The 17,158-nt window shown below is 46.3% G+C and overlaps 1 protein-coding gene across 1 annotated transcript; it reads right to left on the bottom strand.

The window, feature by feature from the left end:
* Positions 1-414: 414 nt before the first annotated feature.
* Positions 415-7,838, bottom strand: CDKN1B (cyclin dependent kinase inhibitor 1B). Its single transcript, XM_067530958.1, has 4 exons — positions 5,781-7,838; positions 3,730-5,749; positions 3,076-3,203; positions 415-1,580 (listed from the first exon to the last, which is right to left on the bottom strand). Exons 2-3 carry the CDS (start codon positions 4,415-4,417, stop codon positions 3,085-3,087), a joined length of 807 nt encoding a protein of 268 aa, XP_067387059.1. The 5' UTR covers positions 4,418-5,749; positions 5,781-7,838; the 3' UTR covers positions 415-1,580; positions 3,076-3,084.
* Positions 7,839-17,158: the final 9,320 nt, after the last annotated feature.

Below are 17,158 nucleotides of genomic sequence, written 5' to 3'. Positions count from 1 at the left end.
TGGCAAGACATGGCCCAGTATTTGGTGTGTGTTGTGACCAGATACATGTGATTTGGATTAAGATTTCAAATCCAATTCTTAAACCAGAGTCAAGCAATGTGACATTCAAGAGGGAGTATTTCAAAAGCATAGTTTTTAAACAAAATGGAGTAGCTTCCCCCATTGAATCAAGAGGTTGAGGGCCTTTCCTCCCAGTTATTCTGAGATAATGCCTATTACTGGTAGAAGTAACAGTAAATTATGACACATGGTCTGAGGAATGTATATATTTATGATACTGTATCTTTGTTCCTTACTTTCCCCTGTACTTTAGACACACAGAGGGAAGCCTCCTGTACTACTTGAAGTAGTCTACTTCCTCTTAGGCCAGGTAAAGATTGAAATTGAAGCACACAGCAGAGAACTCACTTCATATATATGGCAGTTTTCTTTATTGATTGCTTGATGTGAAACAATATCAATTGGCAATTTTTTCTCACGCATTACAAAAAAAATATTAAACTTGGCTCAGTCTGCAATCCTTTCAGCACAGCCATATTAATTAACAGAAAAAGAAAAAAAAACCAACAAAAAATCCCTAAAAAGTCTACCAAATAGAGCATTTACAAATGCACAAAACATGCCACTTTGGCTTTAAGGGAAAAATATCTTCTTCTAGATTAAAAAAATCTTTTAACATAAATAAGTTAGTATAATTTCTCAGTGTCTTTACAGAGTTATGTACACAGGTACACTTCAAACTTATGTTTTTATTTTTACATACAGATACACAGGCAATGTAGAAATACTGTTTAAAGATGTAGTGTCCCTTTTCACTCACTCATGAATGTCAGAGAGAAGACATCTGAAATCTAAACTATTCTGTTTTGGAATATGAACTCTCCAGATTCATTTGAAAATACCCAGCCAACATTTGGGTAATAATTGTAGTAAATGGAACTACTCTAAACTTCTTTAAGTTTAGCCTAAGGAGATTTAAGAAGTTGCAGGACATAAAAATCCTTTTGCTGCTACATAACGGAAACGTCAGAGCTCCCACCTCTTAAGCTTAATGTAGTAAGTAGAAATTTCACAAGCAGCCTGTAAGAGTCTGCTGTAGCCAATGTTAGCATTATGGTGTATTTTTTTTTTTAAAAAAGGACATTGTAGACCCCACGTAAAGGGACAATACATCTTTAATTTAAAAAAAAAAAAAAAAATCTACACTGCTTCTCTTCATAAATTTCCCTGCTTGCTAGATTGTGAAAGCAAGTTTCAATTGGTCACCCCTCCCCAACAAAGGTTTATGTGCTACATAAGGTAAAAACTATATACACAGGTAGTACAATGAAGCAAATAAGGAAAAACCTAATTGCACAATGCTACATCCAATGCTTTTAGAGGCAGGTCTTTTAAGAGTGCCTAAAATTTTAGTGTTATTGTTTCTTTTTTGTTTTTTCAGTGCTTGTACAGGATCTCCATCAAATGGAGAATCAACGATATGTATTTTAATTTTTTTTTTTATATATATAACTTTACATCTTCCTCCCTTCATCAACCATTGAGGCATCCGATGAACAAGGAAATGCACATTCTTAACTCTGTAATGAAAAGAAGAAGGGAAGGTATTAGAAGTGCCAAAAGATATGTGACAGCTCTACAGGAGATCATGATACACGAATCACTATTTAAAAACTAAATTGATCACTGCATTCTTTACCCTAATTGCTGGGGATGGGTGTGGTGCCAACAACATTTTTGACTGAATAATCAGTAGGATATGGGCATAAGAGGGACATATCCCTTTAAAAGCAAGGGACACTCACCCCCACCCCACCCTTATGAAAGGCTAGTGATCCACACACCGTTTTTTAAAATCCAGGCTTACAAAGAGTTGAGACCAAGTGAACATGTTTCCAGAGCTCCCCCTATTTCACTTTTTAAAAGTAGTATAAATCCTGTGCTATTAGTCTGCTTTGCAACAAGTCTAATGGCTGACCCAGATGGCATATTTAAGATCAATGCAAGATTCATTTGCAACTGGTCTTCAATCTTTCTAAACTCAAACATATTTTGGGTTGCAGTAGTAAAAACAAACAGCTCAGGAACCCTCACCTCCTCCACGTTTAACCCTTTTATTTTTTGTCTGCCGACACCATTAGTTTCCCTCTCAAACACCCAAATAAACAGACAGTAGTACTACAATTTGCATACACATGCATGCTGACATGTTCCTGGATTGTTTACCCCAGCAGGGCTAATTTGTTTTAGCTTCTGCTTTACAGCTTAATCTGTTCTGCATAATCGCAAATCATATTTGGAAACCTTTTCCTTTAACCCCCACTACTTTTGAAACCAGGGGTAAATTTACCAATCCTCAACTCTTACATTTTAAAAAACCCTCTCATTAACCAAGTGTGCTCACTGTCAACTCAGATTTGTGTGATCGTACCAAAATAAATAAATAAATAAAGACAGAACAGCTTTAATATAAAGAAAATGCTCAGCTTCTTGATTCACACTCCTTATTTACTTATACGTCTCCCGATGAAAGTTTGCTACAACTTGCAAAGACAATGGGAAAGGCCATCAAATGAATACAATACTTATCTGAAAGTTTAAAACAGTCTGGAAAGAACGTGTTTGAAACTCACTCATTCTACCAGCATAGCACTGATACAATTGGTAAAAGGATCCCACTTACTTAAGGACCCAAATCTTACCAGAGCCAAGGAATTGTTTATTAGTGTCACATAGTAAAAACTCGCTCACCTACAATCCTCTCCCCCACTCCCCAATTTTAGTCTTCCAAAAGCTTATGAACAAAATGGATTTAATCTGGAGACTTCTATTTCAAAGCCCTTTTGAAATTCCGTTTTTCAGGCTATTAAACTACCAAGTCTGCAATGTTTATCAGAGAAACTAATAGCCGAGATACTGGATACCGGAATGGCCTCGGAGTGGACCTTTCCATAGTCCTTTAATGCTCTACTCAGTTACGCTGTTTAAAACAAAACACCACAACACAACACAACACAACCACCCCTTCCTCCCCCTCCCCCGCACCACAGCCACCAGATTGTAATGGGAACCCACCTAGACAGTTTACGTCTGACATCTTTTTGGGCTGGATTTCTTGGGTGTTTGCTCCACTGAACTGACACTGGGGGATTCTTCTGAAACCTCTTCTGTGGTGTTGGCTCTTTTAGGTTGAGGAGAGGAATCTGGGAGGGGAACATTGAAGGAAACAAAAAGAAAAAGTAAAAACTTGATGTTAAATACATTTGCTGCCAGATGTTTGCTCTGCATGGGGGTCGGGGGGGCTGAATATTTAAGACCCCCGCTGTCAACGATCCATTGCATGAACGAGATGAGTTGTTTCTCTGATTAAGTAAGGTACAAGTTACTGGTTTCATCCAAAATACCCTTCTGCACCTCACTTCGCAGGGACGTTACCAACTCATACTAGCTAATGGAGTCCGCAGGGTGCAGGGTTGACCCACGGATCTCTACAGCGGTGGGGCGGAAGGAGCGCTTAGTCTGGAAGGGCCCTGATTTGCAAAGGATCCCTGGGTTCCGGGAGCCACTGACTGCAAGGTTCCCGCGGGTGCAGCCTGTCTTGGTAGGAGACGGGGGGCAGTCCCGGAGCGCTGTCTGCAGGGCAGGCTCTGGGGCGGGCATGCAGCGCTAACCCCGACCTTTAGCCAGCACCGCGAGCAAAGACGCGTGTGTTTCCCACGAGTACGTTACCCTCCGTGGCGGGCCGTTTCCTCGGCCCCGCGGCCTGCTCTGCCCAGTCCGTGTGGGGTGCAGACAGCTCCGCCTTTGGCTCCGCAAAGCGAGTGTCCGCGGAGATTCCCTGAGACCCAGCGCCCGTCCTGGCCGGGCAGTTCCCGTTTACATCCAGCCCCTCCGGGCCGGCCGGCCGGCGCAGCGCCTTGGGCCGCCGCGGGGCTCGGAAGTAGAAGTCGGGCGAGCTGCCCTTCTCCAGCGCCTGCCACTCGAAGCGGCCGGCCAGGGGCCGGTGCTGCTGGAAGTCGAAGTTCCACTTCCTCTGGCAGGCCGCCTCCATGTCCCGCCGGTGCCGCCGCAGCTCCCGGCTCAGCTCGTCGTGGTTCACCGGCCCGAAGAGGCTGCGGCAGGCCGAGGGCTTGGGGTACTCGGCCTGGCGGGCCTCCATCCGCTCCAGGGGCGGGCTGCCGTTCGAGACCCGCACGTTGGACATGGTCCCCCCGGCACCGGCAGCACCGCCCTGCTCCGGGTCCTGCTCCGGCTGCGGCTGCTCCCGGCGGCGCTGGCCTGGCTCACTCCGGATCACGGCGCTGTCCTGCGCCGCGCACCCCCTCCCCGCCGCCGCCGCCTTTTTTTTCTTTTTCTTCTTCTTCTTCTTAAAGGCGAGCTGGGCTCCACGGGCGGAGACCCGGGCCAGCAATTGCATAAGCCGCGGGCGGCGGGTGGGGCAGAGCCGGCCGGGAAGGCAGCCCCCGGGGGCGGCCCAGGGAGCCGCCGGCGGCCCGCGGCTCGGCCGGGGAGAGCGGAGGGACCGGGCGAGCCGAGTCCCTTGGCCAGCCAAGGTCCGGGCGGGTGCGGCGCCGGCGGGTCGCCCCCCACCCCGCCCGCCCCCCGCGGCAGAGCTGGGCGCTCGCAAGGCCGGGCTGTCGGGCCGGGCCGGGCCGGGCCGGGCCGGGCCGGTCCGCGGGGCAGAGGCGAGGCGAGGCGGCGGCGGGGGCCGAAGGCAGCGAAGCCGAGCCCTGCGCTGGGTTGCCCAATATGGCGATGGAAGGGAGGCTGACGAAGAAGAAGATGATTGACACGGCGAGTCTATTTAAACAGCGCCGGCCGGCCATTGGTTACAGCGCCGGGCACCGCCCCGTCGGGGCGCCCGCTCCGCTTGCAAACAGCGCCTGTAAAGGTGGCCCGGCGCCGCCGCCGCCGCCGCCGGGGTGGCCCGCAAAAAACACAAACACTGCGGGGGGGATGGAGGGAAAGCGGCTCCCCGCTTGCTTTTTTTCTGCACGGAGCCGCTCCGTCCGTCCGTCGGGGGCCCGGGCAAAGCGCCCCCCTCTCCCCTGCCGCAGCCGGGGGCGCAGCGGTGCGGGGGGGCCCCCGCAGCGAGCCGTGGCGGGGACAGGCGGGGTGCATTGCGACGAGCGTGGCTCGCCCGGTGGCACCAGCGCCCGGGCTGCGTTGGGTTCTGCACCGGAGAGGGAAGGTCAGGAGTTCAGTGCGGGGGGATCTCGGATTTAACACGAGCAGGGCCGGGAGAAGGACCCCGCCACACAGCAGCGCCCCTGGCCAGCCAGACGTGGGTAGGTGTAAGGAGGTAGCCAGCAGGGACCTCCTCCTAGCCAGAGAGACAGCACTAGATGGGGGGGGGGGCCTCCCCCAGTCTGCATGGACGCTGAGCCGGGAGTAAATTAGCCCCTTCCCTGTAGTGTACCTGCGCTCTGAAGGTTAGATGCGCCAGGCATCACCCCACCTCCTTGGTCAGCCACCGCAGGTCGGGAGAAGATAAGACTGCCGCTGCCACCTGCAACCCTTTCTGTTTCCCTCCCTGGCCCTAACCATATCCCTGGCCATCTCCTTCAAGAGAAGGGGAGGTCCCATAGACATCGGTGGGGAATTCTGCTAGGGGTCTAGGTAACATCTGATCGACCCAGATTAAGAGCGCAGTGCTGAAGGATTTACTCCTTTACTTTACTAAGGGGAAGAGATCCCAGTCTTTGGGGCTGACAGGCCCTTCACACCAGTCACTGTGTTCCCCTCCAGCCTGCACACCAGTCACTGTGTTCCCCTCCAGCCTGCACACCATGTCACTTCACTGTAATGAGATTGTATTGCTATGCGCCTTTGCTGGGATTCATGCACCACCAGACTTGGACAAACTCATTTAAGCAGAGAGCCCAGACAACAGGATTAACTGGATGAGGGAGAGGAATCAACTGATCTTGAAGCAAGTGGTGTGTTACCCCTACATACAAACACTAGTCTGGGCCCAAGATTGTTCATGGCCTGCTCAGGCTTTCGCTATGAACACTCCTTAAGGCAATGATGTAACACAAATAATACTCAGTGGTTCACAACACCCCAGGTAAGGAGGTGGGGAGGAGGAGGAAATATAAATCTGGAAAATACCATTTTTTCCCCTTCCCTCCATTCAGTCAAAAAGATCATTCCCATTTCCCAGGCAGAGAGGGGTGCATGTGATTTGCTGAAGGCCTTCGAAGGAATAGTTTCAGAGCAAGGAGTCCGTAATCTTGCTCTGGGCCACACCATTAGGTTGAGGTAAAATGCCTTGTGTCAACCTAGTTGTGCAAGGGTCTGCACTTAAATTTGGCTCCTGCCAGCTAAGTGCCTCTCTTAGCTGACTCAGAGCTACCGCCTCTAGTGAAGACGCTCTATGCCCAGAGAAGAGAGCTCTTCCACCAGCATAATAAATCCAGCTCCATGAACGCAGCAGCTATGCAGGCAGGAGAAGCTCTCCCACCAACACAGTGCCGTCCACACTGGCACTAGGTCAGTGTGACTTCTGTCACCCAGAAGGATAGCTTATTGCATCCCTGAGCAATGTAAGTTATACTGAGGTAAGTGGTAGTGTAGACCTGGCCTTCATAACACTAGCTTCCCAAGCGGCATAGAGTCAGGGTTGATGTAATTAGGCCCATGCGGTGTCAGTGTATTTACAGCGACTGTTACTGGCTTTCAGGATGCCCTACACTGACAATGCAATCCATACAAGCACTCTTGGTGAGGATGCACGTCGCCCACACAAGGAGCCAATAACTGCGCTTATGCCGACATCAGTTAAATCGACATAATTTGGTTAGTGTAGACATGGCCTTAGCATTGTGTCCTGTGCTTAGACCATTGTGCCTGGTGGGTCTCGATATTGCCAGCCCCAATCATTCAACAAATCAAAGTCAGGCCAAAAGAACAAAAGACAATTAAACACACGCGCGCGCGCGCGCGCGCGCGCAAGATTAGTATAATAACCATGAGATTTAAATGAAATAATAAAATTGTGCACTTTTGGTTTGGTTTTAGCCCTGAGTTTGCACTGGGTTTGCATTTTCCAACTTCTCTCTGCTACCACACCTCTAGAAACTTACTTTTAGGGGGAAAATTCAATACACATAAATACAACAGACATCCTCAGAGCTCCAGGAGCTGGCCCGGGTAAGTTATACATGGCTGGTTATCAGTTGTATATCTGGCTAGCAACTCGCTCAGCATCCACACAACAGCAGCTGGAGGATGTGCTCTGTTCTAGAGAGGAGGACTAGTGCGAGTACGTCCGGGCCGTGCAGCAGATGAACAATTTATTTAGCTAAACTGGCTCCCTTTTCTAGTACAGCTAAAGCCACACTTGGCTCTCTGACAGACGAAATGGACAGCGAAAGGCAGGTGCGAGGCTGGGCCTTTGAGAGAGCCCCTGGGAAACCATCCTCAAAGCCCCTGTTACACTTGGAGCATTGCAGGCTGTTAGCTGCAGTTATTTGTATCTGTGCAGAGTCGGGGTGAAATGCCGCCCTTCTGAGTGGAAGTATTTTACACCCGCTTTGCCCTGGTGTGAAGGGCTGTGTGAAGTGCAGAAGCAGGCCAGAATGAAGACTGTAGCTCAGCCATGCAGGCGAAGACCCTCCAGCAGAGACGATCTGTAAACACGGCCTGCAGCATGCGGCAGCTCGGGGGAGTCAGTCTGTAGGTGAGCTGGAGCTGTCCTGCTCTGTCCTCAAGGAGCAGATCTGTGCTCAGCTCACTTCGGGATTAAGAACGATCCGGATTCCCGGGTGTGACCAGAGCTGGCTGTTGGAGTCAGGCTAATTAGCTAATTGCCAACAGGCCAGCTTTTTTTTTTTTTTTTGGGGGGGGGGGGGAAGGCTCGTATTCCCCCCCCCCCCCCACCTTAGAAGACACCAGCCCCCAGCATTCCACCTTAACCAGCCGAGCTGCGAGGGAAAGGCTGTGTCTGCAGCGACCTTGCTATGAGCTAAAGTGTTTTGTTTACAGCCAGGCACCGCTGGACGCTGCGGCAGAGCGAGCGAGCGAGGCCGGCGTCGCTGCAAAGCATGAACAAATACTGCCGCGCCGTGCAGCGGAGCTCTGCAGACCTCAGAGCGCCACCCTCCCGCAGCACCGAGCACGGCAGGCCGCGCGGAGCGAGCGCGCAGACCCGCGCTCCCAGGCACTTGTCAACCCGCTTCGCGTTCCGCTGGTGCACGGCGCTGGGGCACTCGGGGCCGGGCTGGCTCCCGGAGCACGGCTCTCTCCGCTGCAGAAGGAACGAGGCACAGGCTGGAAGGGAGGACTGAAACCAGAAGAACTTCCAGACGGGAAGCAGAAAGGAAGGCGAGCCGTTTGTGTAGCCGGGCGGTGATCTCCGTTCCGCCTTCGACCCCTCTGCAAACCCCACCTCGTGCAGAGCTCCTCGGCTCTCCCTTGCCCCTCACCACTTGTGGTCTCAGTTTGGGAACCGGCTGTGCACGCTTCCCATCTTCACTCGGCCCCATCCCCCTGACGTTTCAGAAAGCACTTGAACACAATAACAACGGGCCCCACTTAAAAGCTGGTGGGTGTTTTGCAAGTTCATTTAGGAAGCGTGGGTCAGGTGGGAATAATCAAACAGCCACTCTGGAGACCCTACTGCAGTCAAGGATGAAGAAAATGGTACGAAGGAGGTGATCTATTTAAGTGGTTTGAGGAAGCTTGTTTTGACTTTTCCAAGGCTGGGAGTGATCATTATAATTCAAGCGCCATTAAAAAGCCATTATCATGCAAAATGCTATCTGCCCAAGGGAATCTGTGGTTGGGGGTAAGTATAATTCCAGATGCAGGTTCGATAATGCACATGAGTAATCCCCCTGGGTTCAATGGGACTATTCACATGCATAACGCTACTCATAAACTTAATTGTTGACAGGATTGGAGCCATAGTAAGTGAGCCTGTGCATGGGTGAAATGGGCCTGCTCTATCTAGCTTTATTAAAGGAGCGCTTGGATATGTCCTTTAGGGCTAGTGTGTGCAAGGGCAGCTAGAGGATGCAAGAAACCTTCTCTTCTGCTTTGACTAGTCTCTCAGTGGTGGGGAAGCGAAGAGGCAAGTCACATGCACACAAAAAAGGTGTATATTTATTTATAACACTATCACTGCCATGTTAAAGTTCTACCTAGAGCTGGGCAGAAAATGGTTTCCCGTCCCATGAATATTTTCAAGATTTTTGGAAATTTTCCCATCCATGTTGGGATGAAAAGTTGAAATTTTGAAAACTGTCAATCAATTGACACCTTTCATCTTGATAGTTTGGAAAGGTTTTGTTTCAATATTGATCTTTTTTTTAAAAAAAAAATGGCACTATGATTAGCTTAAATTTCAAAACAAAAAGTTGTTTCCAACCAGAAAACTGACATTTTTCATTTTAAAAAAAGTCAAAATGAGATGTCTCAACAATTTGGAAACTTCTTTGTCAGATTTTTATTTTAGTAAAGAAATTTGTCAAAGCCATCCTCTCCCAAGAATACTTTCAGTTTTGATGAACAGGCATTTTTCTATGAAAAAACTAATGCACATGAGTTATCCTGAAGTCAAAACACAGTGAAGACTGGAGATTCTCACGTTACTGTGAGGTAAACTCGACAAAGTCAATCCCAGCCGGGGATATAAGATGTTTACCTCCTGGTAAAACTGAAGTGTCTGGTCTTCACTGTGTTTGTGCCTTAGAATAGCTCATGCACATTAGTTATTCTGAGGTAAAAACACAGGCGGGGGTTAGCAGGGAAGACAAGCCCTAAGTCAAATGCAATGTTCTTCCAGGAATTCGAACATCTCCCCCCACATCCCCTGAAGGGACTAGTAGTACTTTACTACCTCGCAGAGGTACTGGGAGGACTAACTACTTCATGTTTGTAAAATGGTTTGAGGCTATAAAGTGCTATATAAGAGTTAAGTGCTAATAATAATGATTAATTATTATTATTATTTCTGTGAGATTAAAGTTTTCTAACTGTGTGCCCAGCAACCTGGTAAGTTTCTCAATAGATAAATTATATCCAGTGGAAATGAGTTGTTCTGTTTTTCTACAAAGCCTGAAGTGAACCTTTCTGGGAAGCGGATGATATTTTCTAGCAATGTTTTCTCAAGCACAATTCTTTAGGTTCCCAAGTGATGACACATTCTAAAGCAATGCTTTTGGCCCAAGATGTACCTCTGTGAAAGGGACACTGGCTCCGTTTTTTAAAGCCATTCATTAAATAAAAACATCCTATGTCATATGTTATGTTTCTCTGAAATGTTTAAAGTTTTTAGTGCATGAAATCAAATGGTGCCTGGATATTTTCCAGAACCCAGCACTAACCTCTAAATCAGTAACTGGACTTTGCTGGAAGGGTTTACGTCAGTTTTGTGTTTTGTTTTCTTTCAGTAAAACTATGTCTTTATGTATTAGGCATTTTCATAAACGCAGCACTACATGTATGTGGTAGTTATTACTGACGCTACCCAAAAGGCGCACAAATTACTGCCCAGACCAAAAAGAAAGGGACAGCTGTTCAGTGGGTGTGAATTTTCATAGTTTCAATAGCTATGCAATTTACACCCACTGAGGACCTGCCCTAACGTTTCTTCTTTAGCTGTAATAATTTCTTAAGGAGGGCTAGAAACATTTCCCTTATATAAATAGGTGAACTAGCTTGACTGCTCTCTCAACCCTTTTTAGGAGATGATTTTACTTTCTAAAGAACTTTGATTTAAAATTACAGCCCAGCTCAGACAGCAAAAATGATATTGTCATGTCCCGGTGCAATACGCAATGGGTAGGAAACTGGACTGGACTGCATTGTATTCTTGGCTTTGCTGTGTCACCGTAAGCAGGTACTTTCAATTCTCATTGCCTGTTTCCCCTCTCATAGGTTGTCTGACTTGACTGTTTAGCTGTTTTGGGAACTGTCTTTGTGGAGTACCTAGCACAATGAGACCCTAGGTACTACTGTAATAATAATAATAATTAATACACATAAATCATAATAGAATTAATAATAACGTATAGTGGTGCCTCAAACTTCTTATATCTTGCCTGTGTTGATAATACTAAACCATGTTATGGAATCGCACAGCTTCATGATGTAACATCATCAGTACACTACCATGTAATAACATGATATCCCCACATGGCATATTTTCCTGTCTCACTGCAAGTTTCTGGGAACTTAGAGGAAATCTAAAGGAAGCAAATCCCGATGACCCATATGAAAAGTACTTTTAAAAGAAGAAAAGATTCTTTCTGCATAACCAGCCGCTTCCCATTGGAATCAAGTATAATGCTTCCGGGGGCTCTGGATTGGGCAGAAAATATCTTTTTGTTTGCTTGTTTTTAATGAGACGGAGTCACTATTAAAGGTAATCTGCAAAAGAAAAACAACTGGATTTGTGTTCTCTTTCGGATGGTTTAAAAAAGGCCTGAAAATATTTTTTTTCTGCTTATTTACATCCCAAAATTTCACCAGAGGTCTCTCAGGGGGAGCAGCAAAACTGCGTGTGTATGTGTTTTAAACATTTGTTGAAACAACTAGATGGTCTGTTCTGCTTTTTTATGACTTTTATAGTGTTATTACTTCCTCTGTCCTATTGGATCCATGTAAACAGAAGCTTCTGTTCAAAGCTGATTACCTGAAAACCACCTTTAAAAGGATTTGTCATCTTATTGATCATTGGTTTGAAACAATTTTAAATGCAGCTCTCAGCCAATGTTAAGGTTGCTAGCCTACATCAGTGGTTTATGTGTACTAACATTCTTGAACCAATTGTTAGAAGCCCTGGAACTCCAGAGTGAAACTTACAAGAAATCCAAACCTCTGAAAGCATTGAAATTCAGTTAGGTTACCGGACCACCTTAACTCTGCCCGCATGTGATGCCCTGAGAAACTCAGACTGCTTCAGCCCAGTATTGCCAATCCCAGTGTTAAAAAATCATGAGTCAGTCCTCCCCTCCCCCATCATGAGATTTCCTTAGAAATCATGAGGGTTTTTTGTTTTTAAAAATTTGGGGTGTTCTGATTTACCTTTTGGTTTTTGAGCCTTTGGGGTCATGTTTTCCATCTTTTCTCTGTAACAATGAGGGACAGAAACTTACTTTTTATTAATGTGAGCTGAGCTTCTCTTATGATCACATGAGTCCAGGAGCTGGAACTTTCAGAAAAACACCAAATATCACAAGACTCGTGTTAAAAATCACAAGAGTTGGCAACAGCGCCAGGCACAGAAAGAGTTTATTTACCAGTTACCATGAGTGTCTTAATTCTTTAGGCCTGGTTTTCAAAGGAGCTGAAACCCCACAAACCCCATTGAAATCAGTGGGAGCGGGAGGTGCTGAGCAGTTCTGACAATCAAGCCAGGAGGTCTGCAGGATTGAGGGTGCCTTTCTAAAGATTGTAGCAAGGAGGGAAATGTGGCTGGCAGGAAGTTTGGGGAGAAGAATCTACCTTCCCTCCTCTGCTGTTCTCTGGCCTACATTCGAGGGCGAGAGTCCTGGGAACAGACAAGCTCCTGGGGCTTGTGTAGGCCTAGAGTAAGGCTCCTGGCATCCCCGCAACTGAGCATTAAGGAGCTCATGGCGCTCTTTCTCTGAGCCTTATCAGGCTGTTGGGGGGTGCTTCCAAATTCAGCCCCTGGGAGCTTTATGAGTAGCTAAGTGGCAGCTTTCACGCTACACACTTCTTCAGGGCCCCTCCTTCTCAGCTTTGGTTGGCTTCTTTATCCCCAGCGAAGCAAAAACTGGCTCATACGCCCCCGACAGGCCAAAAGAAGCTCGTCAGCCATGCAACAAAGCAAAATCCACTTCTTGGAACAAAGGGCTGGCCTGCGCTAGCAACATACATCAGCATAGCCACTTCTCTCCGGGCTGTGAACAATCCACACCCCAGCAAGATGTAGCTATACTGACCTAACCCCCAGTGTAGGCAGTATTATGCTGACAGAAGAAGTCTTCCGTCAATCTAGCTACCCCCCTCTCGGGGAGGTGGATTACCTACACTGATGGGAGGACTCCCGTTGGCATAGGTCATGTCTATATTGCAGTGCTACAGTGGCGCAGCTGCACCACTGTAGCATTTTGAGTACAGATATACCCCTACGTCCATATGCGCAAAGGTATTTAGATTCCCATCAGGCGTTAGGTGCCTACATAGCTTTGAAAATGTGGGCCTAAAAGCCAACACGGGTAGAGAATGAGCCCAATGCTAACTCTGCATTGATAAAAGGCATATTTCATTGAGGAATAACCAATGGATGTTAGGTGTTACAGCTGTGCAAATAACTTGTTTTTTGGTTCGGTGGCCAAGCCAAAAAATTTTTAAAATCATTTGGGATTGATCCAAAATACATTTACAAAAAAATATTTTTCAGCAAACCAAAAAAAAAAAAAAAAATATCAACACATTTGTTTGGGCAAAGGAAACTTTTTGTTCAACCCAAAATGAAGCTTTTAGTTTTATTTCTGGTTTTTGTTAACTTTTTGAAAAATAAAGTTGAAGTAAATTTCTAATTAAAAAAAAAAGTTGTTTTGAATCAAAAAAATCAAAATGTTTCATTTAAAAAATGTCAAAAATGAGACATTTCTATTTTTTCAGAACTTTTTTCATGTCCGAAACAATTGGGTGCATTCGTTATGAATATACCAACTCTTTCTGTTGACCCGAATATGCGTATTTTTGGTGAAAAAAAAGTTTTATTTGAAAAATGTTCCTGTCGACTAGCTATGCTACTGTAAAACATGGTAGAGAGAGATCACGTGAGTTTTACGAAGGTCTTGCCTACACTACCTGTGCTTTGCCAGTTTAGCTATAGATGCAGTGTATTCCAACAGAAGCAGGTTTTTGTTGTCATAGCTGCACCACTTCCCTGAATGACATTAGCTATGCTTGCAGTGTTGTTTTAGCTGTGTTGGTCCCAGGATATTGGAGAGACAAAGTAGATGAAGGCTATTAATGTTGCTTCATGTGTGAACACATTTGGAATCCAGCTCCAGTGGGACCTTCTTTTTGGGGTCTGTGAGGTCCCCCTAAGCATTTATTTGATGGGCAGTCTGGATTTTACCTGTTATAAAGCAGCATTTCCTTCACAATTATTCCAGGGTTTCTGTGTGGTGAAAAAAACCCTAGAGACTGATGTAAGTAAATTGAAGTCTTAATCCTACAGACAGAGAGTTCTGGATGTAATATTTAATGGAACTGTGAATAGTTCCATTACAGTTTGTGATAGGTCCATAGATTTTAAAACCAGAGGAACCATTCCGATAATCTAGTCTGACCTTCTGCATAGTACAGACCAGAGAATTTCACCCAGTAATCCCTGCCTCAGGCCCATAACTTTGAGCTAGAGTATCTTTTCTTAGAAAGACATAGTAAGGCCCAAACTTGCAGACATTTACTCTGGACCTGGTGCTTACGACAGTGAGTAGATTGCAGTAAATGCCACATCCAGCGTTGTTTGCAGAACTGGCTCCTAGGCTTACAAATTGGATCTGTGCTGTGTGCAAAGCCACGGGGAAAATTCGCAAAAAAACCTAACTGACTTTGATGTCTAAATTCTATTTTCAAAAGTCAATACAAAGTCATTAAAAGTCAAGGGACCTAAGTAACATCTTTAAAATGGCACCTAGGCTCCTAAATCACTTAGGCTCAAATCTGCAAAGCTATTGCCATGTAACACCTGATGGGACTTCAGTGGGGATTAGGTACCTAAATACCTAAATCTGGGCCTTAGGCACTTTACATTTTTTTGCCCCTTGTCTACATTTGAAAATTACACTGATTTAACTGAATCGAATTAGAAACCGATTTAGTGTGATCAGTACAACCTACTTGTGTGCACACTGAAACAGGCTTCAAAGTGCCTTATGTCAGTTTAATTCATGCCAATTGGTTTTGATTCTTTACATTTTTTTTTACCATCACCGGAGTATGTGTCAATTTTTTCCTTCAGTAAGGATAGCAACATCATCTTCAACAACTTTCTTCTCTCACTCTGTGTTGTTGGGGGAAAGGGAGATATTAAAACCAAATTTAATCACTGGCAGAACTTGAAAACATTTCAGATAAACTGTTTTTCTTTTGTACATATCATTTTATAATAGAGAACTGTAGCTTAGGCTAGTTATTTCTGCACAGCTTTACAGAGCTGGGATTTAGTTATTAAGTCATTTTATTCTTTTACTGTATAGCTTATAAGAAATGAACCAGCATATAGTGTAGAAAGTCAGATACGATGGCTTCCTTTTTCTCAGTAAGTACTTAAATCTTGGGTTGGAAAAAGGCCAGAGCAGAGAGCAACACTGTTCCAGCAGTAACATTTTGTACCTTATTTTTAAAACAACAACAACAAAACCCTCACTTGAAGTAAAAATTTTTCCCTTCCTCCATCCCAAATACACGTGCACACTCTCACTTACACATACTTTCTGTCACAAATACACACACAAAATTTGTGTTGATAATTTCTGGTGAGCACATTACATACCACAACCTCTGCAATATTGTTATACATTGACATCAAATTGCTAAAAAAGAGCTCACGTCCCAAGGCTGTAGTGCAAAATTATTTAAGTGACTCGTGATTTTAAGTACCACAATTCTGGGGTGGCCAATTTAAGACACCTCTGAAAATCAAGACTATTAAAAGTGTCCCAAGTAGGACACCCAAGAACTGAAGCACACACATCACTAGTCGCTTTGGAAACTATTAGCTTGGGGTGCCCTTGGCAGTTCTTTGAAAATGCAAAATAATCCAGTTCAATCAGCAGATACTTTCATTACTCTTCGTATTCCAGAACAAGTAGCAGCAGACATAGGAACAAAGTTTAAGATCCATAAGCGAGTGCTCACACAAGTCAGCCAGCCTGACTAATCTTCCCCTGCTCCCTAAAACCCAGGAAGAAGAGACCGACCCTGCAAAGTGCTCTTCCAAAGGTCAGTAAACTTGGGCTTCTTTTGGAGCAAGGGGAGTAGTGACTTCCTCAGGGGGGAACACACTGCTGGCGACCCCCTTTCTCTTGTAACAGTGGAGTTCCAGCTCTAGCGCCGTCACTGACTGAAAGGCAGGCTCAGGGCTGGTCTCCACTTGGAGTTATTCAGGAATTCCTATACTAGGAGTGCTTTACTGCCATAGGGATGCCAAAACACCGTGCCGGCCAAGCGCTCTGTGATGGGCATGTAAACCCCACACGGGCTGGGAAAGGATCAATGAGCTGCTGTGGGTTTTGTTTGCCCCTCCGTGCGACACCTGCCAGAGGTTTCAGCCTCGGATGGAGGGCTCAAAAGGAGAGAGCCCAACTCATTCAGTTGGAGGCTGGCTGTTCTGGACAGAGAACAGACTTTCATTTGCATTGGATGAGAGACGTTTGCCTGGGGCCAGGAACTGCTTGAGCGGCTGCTGCCTGCCAGAGCCTCCCTGGGGGAAGGTAGGCCTGCTGTGACACTAGGGGTGTGATTTGCTGCCAGTGCCTTCCTCTTGTTACGGGAGAACGCTGCTGCAGGTGCTGCCCTGCCTGAAGGGGGTGACAGCTAAATAAAGACCTTGTGCGGTGTTCACGCAACCGGGGGCCCAACCGTAGCTGGCTGTGGACCCAGAAGCACTCGTGTCCCATGCTCCTGCTCAGACTGCCATTGATACTGGCAACGCTGTGCTTTGCCTGGCACTTTGACTGGATTCCACAATCCCGGAATGAAACAAGCTACGCTGGAAAAGCACATTTTTGCTGCTGTAACTACAGCTGCACCAGGGGCTTCTGCTGGCACAGATCCATGGCCAGGGACACTTCTTCGCACCCTGATGGCAGCAGAAGTCTGTAGTGTAGACACTACCTTAATTGCTTTTCCTGAATAACTCCAGGGGCAGACAAGTGCCTGGGTACCAATCCTCCACAGAGCTCTCAGTGAACAATGTTTCCACTGCACTCTTGGAAACCACTGTTTTGTGGGGGATCTGGCTTCCACGCCCCGAATTCCTATCAGACTTTTTTGCCACTCTCCTCTCCGGCTCTGTGTCCTCTCCACATTTTGTCTCTCTTGTCTGTCGAGACGCTAAGCCTTCAAGGGCAGGGACTGTCTCTTAGTCCGTGTTTGTATTGTGCCTAGCACAATGGGGCCCTGCTCTAATAATAATAATTATCTGGTTTTGAATCGGTTTGGC

Source organism: Emydura macquarii, unplaced genomic scaffold, assembly GCF_026122565.2.
Source record: "Emydura macquarii macquarii isolate MOO-44397 ecotype Brisbane River unplaced genomic scaffold, CSIRO-AGI_Emac_v2 contig_3122, whole genome shotgun sequence".
Lineage (NCBI taxonomy): Eukaryota > Metazoa > Chordata > Testudines > Chelidae > Emydura > Emydura macquarii.
This window is presented reverse-complemented; position numbering and strand designations above follow the sequence as displayed.

Bases quoted from the DNA above. Each gene is read 5' to 3' on its own strand.
- CDKN1B (XM_067530958.1), bottom strand. From the start codon at position 4,417: ATGCAATTGCTGGCCCGGGTCTCCGCCCGTGGAGCCCAGCTCGCCTTT. The intron at 3,204-3,729 runs GTAACGTACTCG...TTCCCCTCCCAG, and splicing joins GAAACGGCCCGCCACGGAGG to ATTCCTCTCCTCAACCTAAA.